At 36.5% G+C, this 15232-nt stretch overlaps 1 protein-coding gene across 1 annotated transcript in view; it reads left to right on the top strand.

Moving 5' to 3' along the window:
* DCP2 (decapping mRNA 2) overlaps positions 1–14326 on the top strand; it is a 57180-nt gene extending 42854 nt beyond the window's left edge. The window contains exons 9-11 of the mRNA XM_035015399.1: positions 3146–3256; positions 4995–5046; positions 6928–14326. Coding sequence (XP_034871290.1) covers positions 3146–3256; positions 4995–5046; positions 6928–7091 — 327 coding nt within the window. The 3' untranslated portion in view covers positions 7092–14326. The remainder of the gene's footprint in view (positions 1–3145; positions 3257–4994; positions 5047–6927) is intronic.
* The last annotated feature ends 906 nt before the right edge of the window (positions 14327–15232 follow it).

The raw sequence follows: 15232 nt of genomic DNA, 5'->3' as shown, positions 1-15232 counted from the left end.
GGATAGCTGTAATAAGGGAAAAAAAAAGGAAAATAGCAAATGTTGACAAGAATGTGGAGAAATTAGAATCCCATGCATTTTTGGTGGGCATGTAAATGGTACAGCTGCCATGGAAAATAGTTTGGTGGTTCCTCAAAAAGTTAAATACAGAATTACCATGTGATCCAGCAATTCCACTTCCTCGGTATATACCTCACAAAATTGAAAACAAGAACTCAACCAGGTAACTTGTATACCAGTGTTCATAGTGGCATTATTCACAATAGCCAAAAGGTGGAAACAGCCCACATGTCCATCAACAGATTAACAAATGAACAGAATATACATACAGAGGTATATTAGTCATAAAAAGGAATGAAATTATGACACACACATACTACAACATGGTCATTGAAACTTAGACACATGCTGTGTGAAATAAGTCACACACCACTGACAAATATTGTACCATTCTGCTTATATTTGGTACCTAATAGACACATTTATAGATATAAATTAACTTGGGGTTTTACGAAAGCTGAGGGACAGGTTAATACAGAGTTATTTAATGGATATAAAGTTTCTGTTTGGGATGATGAAAAAAGTTCTGGAGATGGATACTGGTGGTGGTTGCACAACACTGTGACTATACTTACTGCCACTGAATTGTACATTTAAAAGTAGTTATAGTGGTAAACTTTATATTTCTTCTACCACACTAAAATATACCAGGAAGAGCAGAATGAATGAAATTGAGTTAAAAGTATGTGTAACATGAGTTTCTGTAAACCTGTTTCCTTACTGTTTTTTTTTAAAGATTTTATTTATTCGACAGAGAGACAGCGAGAGAGGGAACACAGCAGGGGTAGTGGAAGAGGGAGAAGCAGGCTTCCCGCGGAGCAGGGACCCCAATGTGGGGCTCGATCCCAGAACCCTGGGATCATGACCTGAGCCGAAGGCAGACACTTAACCGACTGAGCCACCCACGCATCCCTTCCTATTTAAAAAATAATTTTTTTTAAATTGGAGTATAGTTGACAATATTATGTTAGTTTCAGGTGCACAACATAGTGATTCATCATCTCTGTATGTTACCACAAGTGTAGCTCCCATCTGTCACCATAAAACCACCGTATGTATAACACTATTACAGTGTGATTGACTATATTCCCTACACTGTGCCTTTTATTCTTGTGACTTATTCATTCCCTAACTAGAAGCCTGTATCTCCCACTCCTCTTCACCCATTTTGCCCATCCCCCTTTTGGCAACCATCAGTTTGTTCTCTGTTCCTTACCATTCTTTATTTAAGTTAGTTTAATGTTGGGATGCCTGGGTCTCAGTCAGAAGAGCACGCAGCTCTTGATCTTGGGTTGTGAGTATGAGCCCCATGTTGAAATAAAAACTTTTAAAAAAAAGCCTATTGTTTTCAAGCTGTTTTAGGAACTGCTTAACTTTTTTGGTAGGTAGATAGAATATAAACAAATATATTTTGATATTTTAAAATACAATAAAATAATTATTCACGTTGTTTTAGTCTTAACTAGTTGTCCTTTCAAGACCTCTAGGGATAGGGGCGCCTGGGTGGCTCAGTCGTTAAGCGTCTGCCTTCGGCTCAGGTCATGATCCCAGGGTCCTGGGATCGAGCCCCGCATCGGGCTCCCTGCTCCGCGGAAGCCTGCTTCTCCTTCTCCCACTCCCGCTGCTTGTGTTCCCTCTCTCACTCTCTCACTGTGTCTCTCTCTGTCAAATAAATAAATAAAATCTTAAAAAAAAAAAAAAGACCTCTAGGGACAAATTAATGTTTAAAAACTTTATTTTTTAAGTTAAACTTAGATTTTTTGGGGGGGTGGTAAGAAATTTAACTGTTAAATAATACAATTGCAAAATGTCAACTAATGCATGTTTAGGCTTTAGGTCTAACTTTAGAGATAATGGCCTAAGTTTTTTTTTTTTTTTTTAAAGATTTTATTTATTTATTTGAGAGAGAGAGAATGAGAAACAGAGAGCATGAGAGGGGGGAGGGTCAGAGGGAGAAGCAGACTCCCCGCCGAGCAGGGAGCCCGATGCGGGACTCGATCCCGGGACTCCAGGATCATGACCTGAGCCCAAGGCAGTCGCTTAACCAACTGAGCCACCCAGGCGCCCTATAATGGCCTAAGTTTTTAAAATACCACTCTTTGAGGCACCTGGGTGGCTCAGATATCTGCCTTTCGCTCAGGTCATGATTCCTGGGTCCTGGGATCAAGCCCCATATTGGGCTCCCAGCTCAGTGGGGAGTCTGCTTCTCCCTCTCCTTCTGCATCTCCCCATGCTTGTGCTCTCTCTGCTCTCTCTCTATCAAATAAATAAATCTTAAAAAAGAATACCAGTCTTTATTTCGTATAAAAGATTATTAATTTAAAAATATTTACTTGTTAATAATTTAAAGCAGATTTTAGGGTAACAGTTGATCACATCTGCTATATATTTCTTGTTTTAAGAACTGGCCTAAGGAAAAAAAAAAAAGAAGAATGTAGCGGGAGGGGAAGAATGAAGCGGGGGAAATCGGAGGGGTAGACGAACCATGAGAGACGATGGACTCTGAAAAACAAACAGGGTTCTAGAGGGGAGGGGGGTGGGAGGATGGGTTAGCCTGGTGGTGGGTATTGAGGAGGGCACATTCTGCATGGAGCACTGGGTGTTATGCACAAACAATGAATCATGGAACACTTCATCTAAAACTAATGATGTAATGTATGGGGATTAACATAAGAATAAAAAAAATAAAAATAAGAACTGTGGCCAATGTACCTTTGCATTCCCCTCACAAAAGGTTATTTTGACAGTCGCATAAGGTTTTCAAACTTGTTCCTCTCTCCCCCTCCCTTTTTCATTTTTTTAACTCATGCATTGTAAACAAAATCTGTACGCAGAAATGGGATAAGACAAGAGTCCTAGGGACCATTATATTTGCTATTTCGTACCTTTAGAGGAATCTTGTTTTGTGAGCACTATGTTCTGTAAGAAAATATATGATGTGGTTCCCTAGTACTTTAGGAAAATTTGGGGGGGACTTTGCTAAACTCTTACTCAGCCAGCTAAATATAATCTTGGGGGTATATGCTTTTGTCCTGTTACATTATATTGTAGGTTTACATTTTATTTCTTCTCATTGGAAAAACAGAATCAAAGTATGAGGGGAAATGGCAGAAAACAGTATCAGGATTCACCTAATCAAAAGAAAAGAACAAACGGGGTCCACAGCCAGCCAGCCAAGCAGCAGAATCCCTTGATGGTAAGACTTACAGCTCTAACTCTAAGAAGGCAGTTCACCCTATTTTTAGGAGTGGAGCAAGGGCATTGTCAAAGCACATTGAATTGATAGATTGATAAGATTTTATGAAGTGAAATTGTGCATTATTTGCTCACTTAAAATCTCTGGCTACTCTGTTACAGGTTTGTCACATTGATTCAATTGCACATCTGATTTTTGCTTTTTTATGTGGGTATTTAAATATTTTTTTAGTACTGCGAAAATAGTGTGTAGTCAACTCTGCTTTCTAGAAAGAGCAAGTCCTTGGCTATTTTTCTTTATTTTTCTAAATAGAGTCTGTATTGTTTTAATAAAGTTGAAAGTTGGGAAGAATGTCACGGTGTATTTTTTTTCCTTCAAGTTGATAGAATTTAGAAAATTAAAAATAAAATAAAGCCAGTGCCATAACCCTTAGACTAGGCCTGCAGACAGGTAACTGTCTGTTACCTGTGAGCATTTTAAGGCATTTACTTCCACTCTTTTAGTCTGTGCTCCAGAAAGTAGCAATTCATAACTAATGGGTCTCCATTGCTTATCTTTTCTGTAAGTCCTGGTATTTGTATGTTGAGTTTTCTTGTTGTAGTTTCACCTACTTCTCTTTTTTAATAGTGGGTGATAATAGTTTTAAGGTTTTAGCAAAAATTTTTTACCTGAATTTCTATTTGCTGTTTACTTAACTTGGGGTGTATTGATTTCACGGGCAAACACATGTTAAAGATCAGTTTACTGTTAGATTACTTGCCTTATACTATTACACTTTTTTCCTGTCAGATTGGCACAGGTAAAAAGAGAGCCATTTGTATATTGTTGAGTGTTTTGGCAACACTTAAAAATAACTAACTGGTAAAACCTTCTAGAGAGTAGCTTGACTATATGGAACGCCTGAAAAGGTTCTTAAATTGTTTCCCTAGAAGAAAATTTTAAAGAATGTTCATCCCATTATTCTTTTGAATAATGAAAATATGGAAACAGTCTAAATATCCAAGAATATAATTTTAAATGCAATATTACAGATCTATGCAATGGACTACCTTGTAGTCATTAAAAATGATGGTGTGGTTTTATATTAACAAAAATGTTCACAGTATATTACACTTAAAAAGTAGATTGGGGCGCCTGGGTGGCTCAGTCAGTTAAGCATCCAACTGTCCAACTCTTTATTTCAGCTCAGGTCATGATCTCAGGATCGTGGGATTGGGCCCCATGTGCTCGAGCCCCATTTTGTGCTGCATGCTCAGTGGGGAGTCTGCTGGAGTTTCTCTCTCTCCCTCTGCCCCTTCTCCCCCACTCACATGCGTTCACTCTTTTCCTCTCTCTCTCTCTAAAATAAATAAATCTTTTTAAAAAGTAGGTTATAGAATAGTCCTATGTACTAAATAATTCCACTTAATTTTTAGTAATTATATGAAAATTTTCAGTATCTTCATAGAGAAAAAGCTACAACAATATGCCAAAATGTTAATACTTAATTATCTTTGGGTTGAGAAATTTAATGAGTAATTTTCTTTTTCTGGTGTTTCTATATTGTACATGTAATCAAGAACTAAAAAAATTTTAGGCTTAAAAAAATAAAAATACTAGTGTAAGACTGGGAATGGTGATTATATTACTGGCTTAATTTTCTTCCTGAGAAATTTGATCATATATCTCCTCATTTATAGTAATTATAGAATAACTACAGCTGGTGTGTTGTGTGTTTCTTGTTTGTTTGTTTTTTTAGAAATGTGAAAAAAGACTTCATCCACGAAAACTTCAGGATAATTTCGAAACAGGCAAGTCATTTTCTTTTTAAAATCTCTGGTGGGATTTGATTTGGTTTTGGCCTAACCTTGATTTTAGTTGAGAGTATAATGGATTGTGAAAGATAAGCAGGAAGAGTTGCACATGTCTGTAGAGTTCATATTCTCTAAAATGGTCATGTTCTCTAAATATGAAACTCGCTAAAATGACCTTAAATGATCAAGATGAAATGATTTTCCCTTTCAGTGTGCTGTTTTTGTGTGTGAATGTCAAACCTTGGTACTGTGTGTGAACATTGTAAGTCAGTAATTATTAGTGAGAGGGAAGTAGAACCAAGTATTGTAAAGGTGAGGAGACCTCATTCTCATATATATATATATGAGTACTAACTTCAGAATGGCAACATTTCCCACTTTTAGGAGGTAATGAGCAACTTTTTAAGGAGGCACTATGGATAGCTTTTATTAAAATGACATCTGGAACTTCTCCATTGTCAGTTATAAAGAGTAGTGATCTGATTTGGAAGGTAGTGGTGATGAATGTAGAAAGTTATTTGGTAATACTGATTTAATAGACGTCATTTGGAAGTATAGTAGACTTTTCTTATGTGCTGTTTTGAATTGTGTGAAATCCCTATGCAGTAGATATATACATTATTCACCATTTAAATTTAAGGCTTTCATATAGAAAAGTCTAAGAAATAAGAAGCATTATCATATTTTCTTACAGTACTGTTTATGATTTAAGCAGGATAAATGCTATTTTCAAAGATGCTTTAACCCTATTTTGGAAAATTAAGGTTAACTATGAAGTCGTAGGAACTATCAGTAGTTTGGTATACATAGATATGGAGGTAGAAGTTCCCATAATAAGATTTTTCTGGCCATGTTGTCTGGTGGGGTCATGATAGGCTGGTAGTTTAATTAATGTAAGCTCAGAAATCAGTTACTTTACAAATCTTTAAAAAGCCATATGTTCAGGAAGAAATTAAAAGAAGGTATACTGTAACTTCATATACCCAGCTTAGTTGGGCATGGTATGGACATATAAAATTTGTCTTGAAAAGGAAGTATAAAAGGATTTTTGTCCTGGGAAACAATTGAGATTTTCTTTGTGCCTCAGCCTTTTTTTTTTTTTTTAAGATTTTATTTATTTATTGGAGAGAGAGAGAGCGCTCCCAAGCAGGGGGGAGGGGCAGAGGGAAAGGGAGAAGCAGGCTCCCTGCTTTTCAGGGAGCCCGAAGCGGGAATTGATCCCAGGACCCTGAGATCATGACCTGGGCTGAAGGCAGATGCTTAATTGACTGAACCTCCCAGGTTCTTTGTCTATTCCCAATCCACTTTCCTGGTTAGGTCTCTGTTCTACCTTTAAAACAAAAAAAAACAAAACAAAACCCTGGTAAGTTGGGAGTTTTGTTGGACCATGATTTTGAAAATTTGGATTTTTCTGCAGGTTAATATATTCCCTAGAGATGTGGTAAGCTCCATCTTTATTTTTCTAGAATTGGACTCTTTATAAATCTTAGATTACAGTTGTAATCTTTATAGTGCTTGCCTTTTTTTCTTCTTTTTTCTACAGTGCTTACATTTTGATCTTTTAAGAAGCTCCCTTTATGTTGGCACAGAAAACAAATATGGGAGGTAGACAAAAGCATGTGAATAGTAAGGGTCTTAAAGGCTGAGATTAGATTTTGAATGAATGTGTGGAAATCAATAATCATAGATTAGAAAATCAGTTGAGCCCCAGTTTAGGGAAAGGAGAGTATCTTGGCGGTTCTGCTTAGGTTAGACTTAGAGTGTGGTGAGGAAAAGTATATACTGTACCTGCATTCCTGTAGAACAAAAGGTGGGAAGGGCAGTATTTGAGTTCTTACTATAAAGTTACTGAGTTTGTTTGTTTGTTTATTTAAACAGATGCTGCATATGACTTGCCTTGCTCCGGTGAAGACCAGTTGCTAGAACATGCCGAGGGACAGTCTGTGGCATGTAATGGTCATTGCAAGTTCCCCTTTTCATCCAGAGCCTTTTTGAGTTTTAAGTTTGACCATAATGCTATAATGAAAATCTTGGACCTTTGAAAGCAGCAGATGTGTTGTGGAAGTCCCAGGATCAGAGACCTGTTGCATTTGAGTGGGTGTCTCTTTGAGCCTTACCTTTCTCAGGTGTTTTAAAGAAATGCAGGGAGGCAATGATGTTTCTGAAGATAACGTTCTCTGCAGAAGAGAGAGTAGAAAGAAACATGAGTTTGCACTGTAAATGCAGTTATAACCTTTTATACAGATATACCTTTTCAGTGTTTGGCTAACGAATTTAAGTTGCTTTTTATGAGAGCATTTTTTCTGTGTGATTGTGATTTTTATTTCGTGTTCTGGTCAAGAAAATAGTGTTTGAGTCATCATCAGGTAGCCAAGTTAATGGGAATGTTCCATCTATCCATGACAGTGACTGCAATTAGAGTTTGCTTATGTTGACGTTTTTAAAAGAAACTTAAAATTCACAAATAATAAATGAATGCAAGAGCTAAAAATGTCACAGAAGTCAAGATCACAGGTCATCTGCTTTGGTGGCATTTTGCGCATCTCTCTGCTTCTAACCACTCGGGTTCTCTAATCCTCCTGTGCTGAGAGATTTGTTGAAAGGTTTATTTAGAGCCAGCATCTACTGTGTAATGTTCATGTTAAAAATGAACACAGCACTTCATTAAAAGACAAGTCCTCAGCCTGGAGAGGGACTGAGTTGGTTAGGTGGGGGGAGTACACTCTGACTTGGAGTTGAGAGCCTTGTGCAGTCAGCAAACCTGGGAGAGTGGTGGGGAGAGGGGAGCGTGGAGCATGGAGGCCGGGACCCGGCAACTGCTTTGGTGGCAGCTGCTTTGGTCTTGTCTTCACTGTCCTGCCACCAGCTCTTCAGTATTGTACAATGGTTTCATTCCTGTGAAAATTTATTCCCTATTACAGTTGTGTAAATATGAATGGAATACTGACATTATTAGGTTTTACATTGCATCTTGGTGTTGATCTCTGGAAACTAATGTTGTATTAGGTTCCAATTGGCAGTAGCAGCAGAAACTGACATGCTTTTATGAGCATGCTGAAGCCCCTGGATGATGGAGTGAGAAGGGAAGGGGTATGCGGTTCACCCAAGTACAAATAAAGCATTTCACTAGGGGACGATCAGAACATGAAGGTAACATACATAACTCACTTCTAGGACTGTATTTTGCTCTTTCAGGATTCTTAAATCTAAATAAAGATGGCAATGCCCATTTTAAGAAGAATTTCAGCTCTAATTGAGGACAATCGCCAGAACTTTAAAAGGGGGCTTTATAGTGTTGGGGCTGCTTCTGACCTCATTGAAGGTATTTCTTTTGGGGGTGTTATGTGTGAGCATATGCGTGCGTGTGCATCTGCCATGTGGGTTTTAAAAATCTTTTTTTACATGTGGTATCCACAGAATATATCTCTGCTTGTAAATTTTATTGTAGAAATCTTTATTCTGTATAGATAGCCTATTTAATAGGGGTTCTATTTAACCCAGTGGGACTTTCAGAAGAAGTACTATTGTAAGGAATTCACTTGGTATTTCTTTGCTTTAGCTTTTAAATGGCTTGATTAAATTTAAAGGAGAAATTCTATTTATTAATAAAAGTGTCACCCTCTTGGTGCTAAGCAGGAGAATTCACGATTACAGCAGTGTGTTTAAAATTAGGTTATTCATAATCCTGCATCTTTTAATGTGACAAACTTGTGAATCCTTCTGTGACCTTTTTTAAAATGCATTATATGATTGCTTTTGGAAGCTCTTACTGTTCTTTCCAGAAATACAGCTGCTTTGCTTGGGTCTCCTTGAGCCATATTTATAGTTGGTCCCAGCATTCCAGATTTCTATTAAATTGTTAAGGGAGTGAAAACTTAGTTTGCCTGGCAGGTAAATCATTTTCACTCATTTACTGTCATCTGGAAACCATATAATTTTTAGTAATTTTGTGTGTGTGTGTGTGTGTGTGGTTTTTGTTTTTTGAGTATTTTGGTCAATCTTTCTGGTGCCTAGAGTTGGGTTTTTCAGCTCTTAATGCAAAAGCAAAAGAGATTAGAGTTAGTTACCAGAAGTATGTCCTCTAAAGGTGTTGAGCCTTTTCAAGAACCAACAGATTATCTCTTTTCAATTACAGCAGTTTAACTATGGTTAAATGTTATTGCTGTTGTGCTGCTTCATTTAATGCACTGTGGAACAAAATAAGGGTATTGTTGGGATGGGATTTTGGTAACTTGAGGCTTTTAGCTCTCTTGACAGTTTGAGATAAAGATGTGAGTTAAAGTTTATGTGTGTGATGTGACTTAACTATGCAGAAAATGTATAAGTTGGATGTACCTGTTTTATGTACATCTGCTATACTTATTCCCTTGAACCTGTGTATTAGTTTCTCAGTGTTCAGGTTACCTTCAGAAAGGCCATGCTTAGCACAGAACTGGATTTCTCCTTCGAGAAATTTTAGCATGGTTTGAAGAAATCAAGTGATAAAGGAGTGTGCTGAATATGCAATAATTTACTTCTGTGTGCTGCATTTTAAGAAGCTAGATGAGAAGAGTAGTTGTGTTGGCTTCATTGTGTTTTATGTCTTTGAGAGGAAAAATAGGTCTTTGAATCCACTTTTTAAATGTTCTTATGTTCCAACCTTACATGTTCCAAGGTTCAGTGCACTGTGAATCTTTTATTTTTTTAAATTTTGTAGGTGCTTTTATGTATAACTGTAATGATTTGTAAGATGTTAAATGAATTTTTTTGTACTTAACCATTGTTATCCAAAAGATAGGGATATAGTTTACATGCTTTCACAAGTTTTTGTTAAGAAATAGCAAATGAATGGTTTTAGGATTTCAACCAGTGACACTCTTCCTGAGACATAAACTGAATAGAACCCTTAGCATGGGTGAAATTTGAAGAGGTTTGAAACTTAAGTTGGATTTTCATGTTAATATATAAAAGCGAGTCTCTTATGTTGTCAAGGGATTTGTGGTCACTGCTTGCTGCTTTGAGCTTTGGATATTCTTATTTTTCTATTAAATATCAATTAGTAAGTGCAGATAATGAAGATGTATAGCAAAATATAGCAAAAATACTTTTATGCTATAAGATTGGGTTGGTACTTTGTCTTTTACGGCTTTAGTAGTTTGTGCGTAATATCAAATAAAAAACTCCAAGTGAATGACATCCTTCCACAGGGATTAAATTTAAATTTTATTATAAAGCTCAACATATTATGGTGGTCTTTAGAGAAGTTCAGGTCTAAGTGCATGTACGCATTAAAAACATTTCATTACCTAAGTCCCTCTTTTTTGTTTTTGTTTGTTTCCAACAGTTAACTTGAACAGTATGCAAAGTCAATATAAAAATTAGACTGTTTTGCCAAGTTACTTTTCTTACTATGATAATATCTCTTAGCTTTTTATCTTTATTTTTGTACCAGTACCTCCCTCTGCCTGTTGAGATTTTGTTTTGACCGACATCTATTATGTCTCTGTGTTCTCTGAGGCAGTGTTTTCTTTGCATATTAATCATAGTTACAAGGTCAGATTCATTAACATTTTTATGATTGAAGAAAAGTGTCACTTAGTGATTTTGACTCGGATTATATTCTGGCCTGGGGAAGGGGCTCATATGTATTGATGTAATTTTAGATTAATGATAAGCAAGACAAAGTCTTAACTTTGTCTGAAGGTATCAATATCCTTTACCTTTAAGTATCTCTCTATGGCTAAACAGGTGTTAGTAAAACAACAGTTTTGTTAAACCTTATTTCTGATAGCTTGGTAAAGCCTAGCTAGAGTTCCTCATTTTATATTCTGTCCTAAGACTTTAAAGTGTATTTGTATAGTTGCTGAGAACTCTAAAAATGAGATTATGATGGCATCAGCATCTTCCTAGAATTGAGTTGCTCTTGAAGTTTATACTCGGGTGTCCTGAAGATGGCAGATTGCAAATAGGCAATAAAGGCTCTGTCCCTTGCTTTCAAAATAAAGTTTTGGATTGCCGTTTCAAAATACAGGATAGGTTATTATTATACAACAAAAGTGCCCTGAAGGGAGGAGATAGCTATAGTGAGAGTATAAGGAAGAAATTTTAGAAGATAAACCAGTTCTTGAGTGCTGTCTGTTGTATTAGGCTAGAAACATGATAATTGCCTCGGCCAAGCAGTGTCTAATATATGTGGCCATTACCAAGTGTTTTCTAGCTCTGGATAAAGTTGTTATTTTTTTATGGTTGCCAAGCAATCCAGTAAATCTGGAGTACTTTTTCTCACTTTAAAGATCGGTGTTTGGGAGTCTGGTCCTTCCTGTGCTGATAATTTACAACTGCAGCCACACTGAAGTGCTCTGCTCTCTTACAGGAACGTAAGTCAGAGCACAGCCAGCCATGGTCAGGTGTGTGACATAGCCACTTCATGAGGTAGCTGTACCTTCGTTCTTTTAAAAGGTACGTTCTTCGATCCGTACCTTTCCATCGAGCTGTCTTGTGACAAACCGCATTTACTATTGAAACAGTAAAGCTAGGGAAAAGAATAAAGCTACCTCTCATACATGGGAGTGGACTTGAAGGGCTGGCTTCCACCAGCGTAGTTGCTCAGACTTTAACGTACAAAGAAATGTAAATAAAAACTATGGCAAAGTATGGAAGTTTTATTTTGAGAGATGTTTATAATTGAATCTTTAATCTGGTTAGCAGAGGGGATGGTTTAGCAATGGTAGCGGCTTGAGAGCACAATCTGAAAAGACTCGACCCGCACAGAGTGCTTGCATTAGCTGTGTAGTATTGGCCGACGGCGCTTGTGGGAAAGGGATTGGATGCAGGATTCAATTACCTTGTTTTGTAACTTCGTCCCACGTGGACCCTCCTCTTAGTAGACTTTAGTCCTTTAGTCCAGTGGAAGAATAAGGCCCTGAACATATATATATATGCTGCTTTTTTGGTGGGAGGGCTCTTGTAGGGGTTTGGGTGTTGTTTTGATTATTGGCTTCTGAAGTCAGGAAGAGGCCATGGAGTCCCCACTGCTATCCCACCCGCCCTTTGTATCTTGTCCCTTCTATAGAAGAATAGTTTGTGCTACATCCTTATGGTAAATCTGCCACTGTGGGAATTTATATGCAGTGATCATATCTTACCCTTCCGAGATGATCTCACTCAACCCTTGGGCCACAAGCAGAGAGGAAGGCTGTGGATACCAGTGCCGTTTTGGGTCTCAGTGCATGTAGCTATCAGATTGAGAACAAAGAAAACTGTGGTTCTAGGGTGAGATGGGCAGTGTTCTGCTAGTCCTTAGTCCTTGAGAGGTCTTAGGTAACAGTCTTAGGTTGTGGACTTTCTGAGGTAGAATATAACATTTTAATTTAATCTGCTTTTAATTCATTGAGGTTCTGAAACAATCTCTAGCTACAAACTATGGTGTGAAACATTCTGGGCACAAATCTACATTTTTAGTCATTTCTCAAGCTTTAAGAAATTAGTTCTTTGTAAAATATCTTGGTTTATATTCTTTTGTGGTAATTTTGGAATCAGCTATGGATGGCAGCAAATGAAAGTAAAGGTTCTCAACTGAATGCAGTTTAGCAAGGTAGTAACTATTCCTCAGCAGTTTGGTTAGATGTTAATACTTTTTGCAGTGAATGAGTAGCAGTGGACTTGCTCTCTTCATGTCCTGTATATATAATGTGCACTGATAGAAAAGCACAAAAGACGTATCTACAAGTTTCTTTGTGCATTTCACTACTGTCCTAGCGCACTGCTGTCTCTGTTCATTTTAGGTTTGCATTTGGATGCTGTACAAGTACCTTTTAATTTCACATAGAAGTGTCTGAAGAACTGAGTCTTTAATTTTACTTTTTTGCTCATATTTCACTTCAAAGTTAGGACAAGAGATAGCTAACTGACTTTCCATTTTCTTACAGACTTTTCCTTCAGTAACAGGGAAGGAAAATAAAACCATGAACTATTTTGTATATATATATTTGTGTATATAACACACACATTTATGTAATATACACACATATATATATTTTCTTATGATTGTGTTTGAAGTTTATTAGCTTAATACCTTATAAAAAAAAATCACCTTTGGTAATTGACATATACAATTCAGATTTAAAGGTTTATGTGTTGGCTTTAATGTAAACTTAAAACAGTCTTATTTCAGAATAAAATGATTAATCAAATGGAATTATAGTTCGTGTATTAACAAGTGAAATCCTATATAAGATTGTCTTTCATGCAGTTTAGTTTGGATGGGAAAGGGAATAAGAATTTTTTTTTTAACCTTTTTTAATCCTACTACTTCCAAAACAAGGGTTTGAAGTGTCTTTTATGCTGCAGAGATTAGGTAATGTTCAAGGAAGATGTGTAGTCTTTAAACAGTTTTTTTGGGAGAGGGTTTTAGTCTGAAGAAGGTGAAGATATTTATGCTGAGTCATGTTAAATTTTGTGTGGGACCTACAAAAGCTGGTAGAAAAAAATTGAAATGGTTTCACTAAATATGATGTTGAGAAAACTGGACTTTAGAATGAACGTGACTAGATTTGTAAACTCTTAGTACCTTTTTGTCTTATGTGAAATGATAATAACATTTAATTTTTGCCTTAATTATCACAGCGTTTTATGACTTCACCTTCTAGGGCATTTTAATATTTGGAAAAAGACTGTGTAAGTAAACCATTGGGAGTAATTCTGCCTGTGGTAGTAATGAAGTTCCTGGTACTTGTTTTGGTTAGTCGTCAAACAATTAGAGCAGAAAAGGAACCTCAAAATAGCTGTGGGGTTTACCTTGTTGTTATACAAATTGATACCTTTGGATTGGATTTATTGTGTTTCTGGATTTACTACGTTCTGGCTAAACAGTAGCTTTGTCTCTTTCCCTCAGTGTTAATCAAAGGATGAGGACTGATTCTCACTTATATTGGGTGTGACTATCATAAATTAAGAATTTCCAGTGAGTTTAAATGTTTGCAGGATTATCATACTGCCAGAGTTGACTAGCAATGCCAGCTGTACGCTCCCCTGAGAAAATGAACAAAGTCCTGTGTCTTAACAGTTACTCTTTTTTGAAAGCTTTTTGATGTAAATAACACCAGTTTAGAAATGAAAAACCTTTTATCTTACAGAATACAATTTGAATGAATGAAGGTTTCCTTTTGTATTTTAAAACATTTTTACAGTTGATTGTTCAAATATTGGCTTTCTGTAAAAATATCGTGTTAAATTTAGGCTGTTTGTAGTGCAATATCAATAAATTTTGCTGCTTAGGCAGTTTTAATTACTACCTTAACCTGGTTTCTGCTACTGTTACTTGTTTCATAGGTTCCAATTTACTCAAATTTTGTCTCTCTTTGGACCAATAAAAAATGACAAGTATGAGATAAAGGTATGTTTATATGATGGGAAGAACTTTTAAAAGAGTGCCTCTGCAAAAGTGAAAATAAAGAAATGGTATGTATTCTCCATCTCAAACACTTAACAGTTTGGTTATTGCTCTAAAGCAGAATTGGTTAGATACATACAATCCAGTATTTCTTAAACAGTTGTTCTCCAACCAGGCTTTCCAAATAGAATACTTAACAGTCTTCTGGGAGAGAAATGGGAGAAATACATTCTTCTCCACTACAAACCTCATGTATATAATTTTTATTTAAAATCTTAAGAGGAGCACCAACATACACATTTTGCTTGCCTCCGGAGAGACGCCCTCATTGCAGAACATTGTCCCTCTAGTGGACAGGTAGACGGGTTGCAGAGCTGCTTGCCATCTTTCCTGTAGTCATGTGTGACTTCCTTGCACTTCCAGTTCTTGATGATAGTCTGTTTCCCTGATTTTTAAAAATGAAACAAGATTTTTCTCGATAGATAACTTCCATTCATACCAAATTTTAAAAGGCAGCCAAATAGAAATTGGTGATAAATGAGGGTTCTGTGGCTGATTTGACCTAATGTAATGTAGTGTCTTCTGGGTCCCAGTTTTGACTAGGGCTTTCAATGTAACGTGAAGCAGCATAGGTTGGACATTTACATGTACAACAGTATTGCAGAAGGACAGTCTTATCACCCTTTAATGAACACAGTTAAAGTACGTCATGGAATTAGAAATATTTATTCAGAATATAAGAATGTTTGTAAAATATTATAAATGTCTCTGTATAAATAAATGGAGTTTTTCTTTTTAAACAATTCTATATCA

This window comes from Mirounga leonina, unplaced genomic scaffold (assembly GCF_011800145.1).
Source record: "Mirounga leonina isolate KUSES-001 unplaced genomic scaffold, KU_Mleo_1.0 Mir_104, whole genome shotgun sequence".
NCBI classification, from domain to species: Eukaryota; Metazoa; Chordata; class Mammalia; order Carnivora; family Phocidae; genus Mirounga; species Mirounga leonina.
Note: the sequence above shows the minus strand (reverse complement) of the source record. Positions and strands in the feature narration are given on the sequence as shown.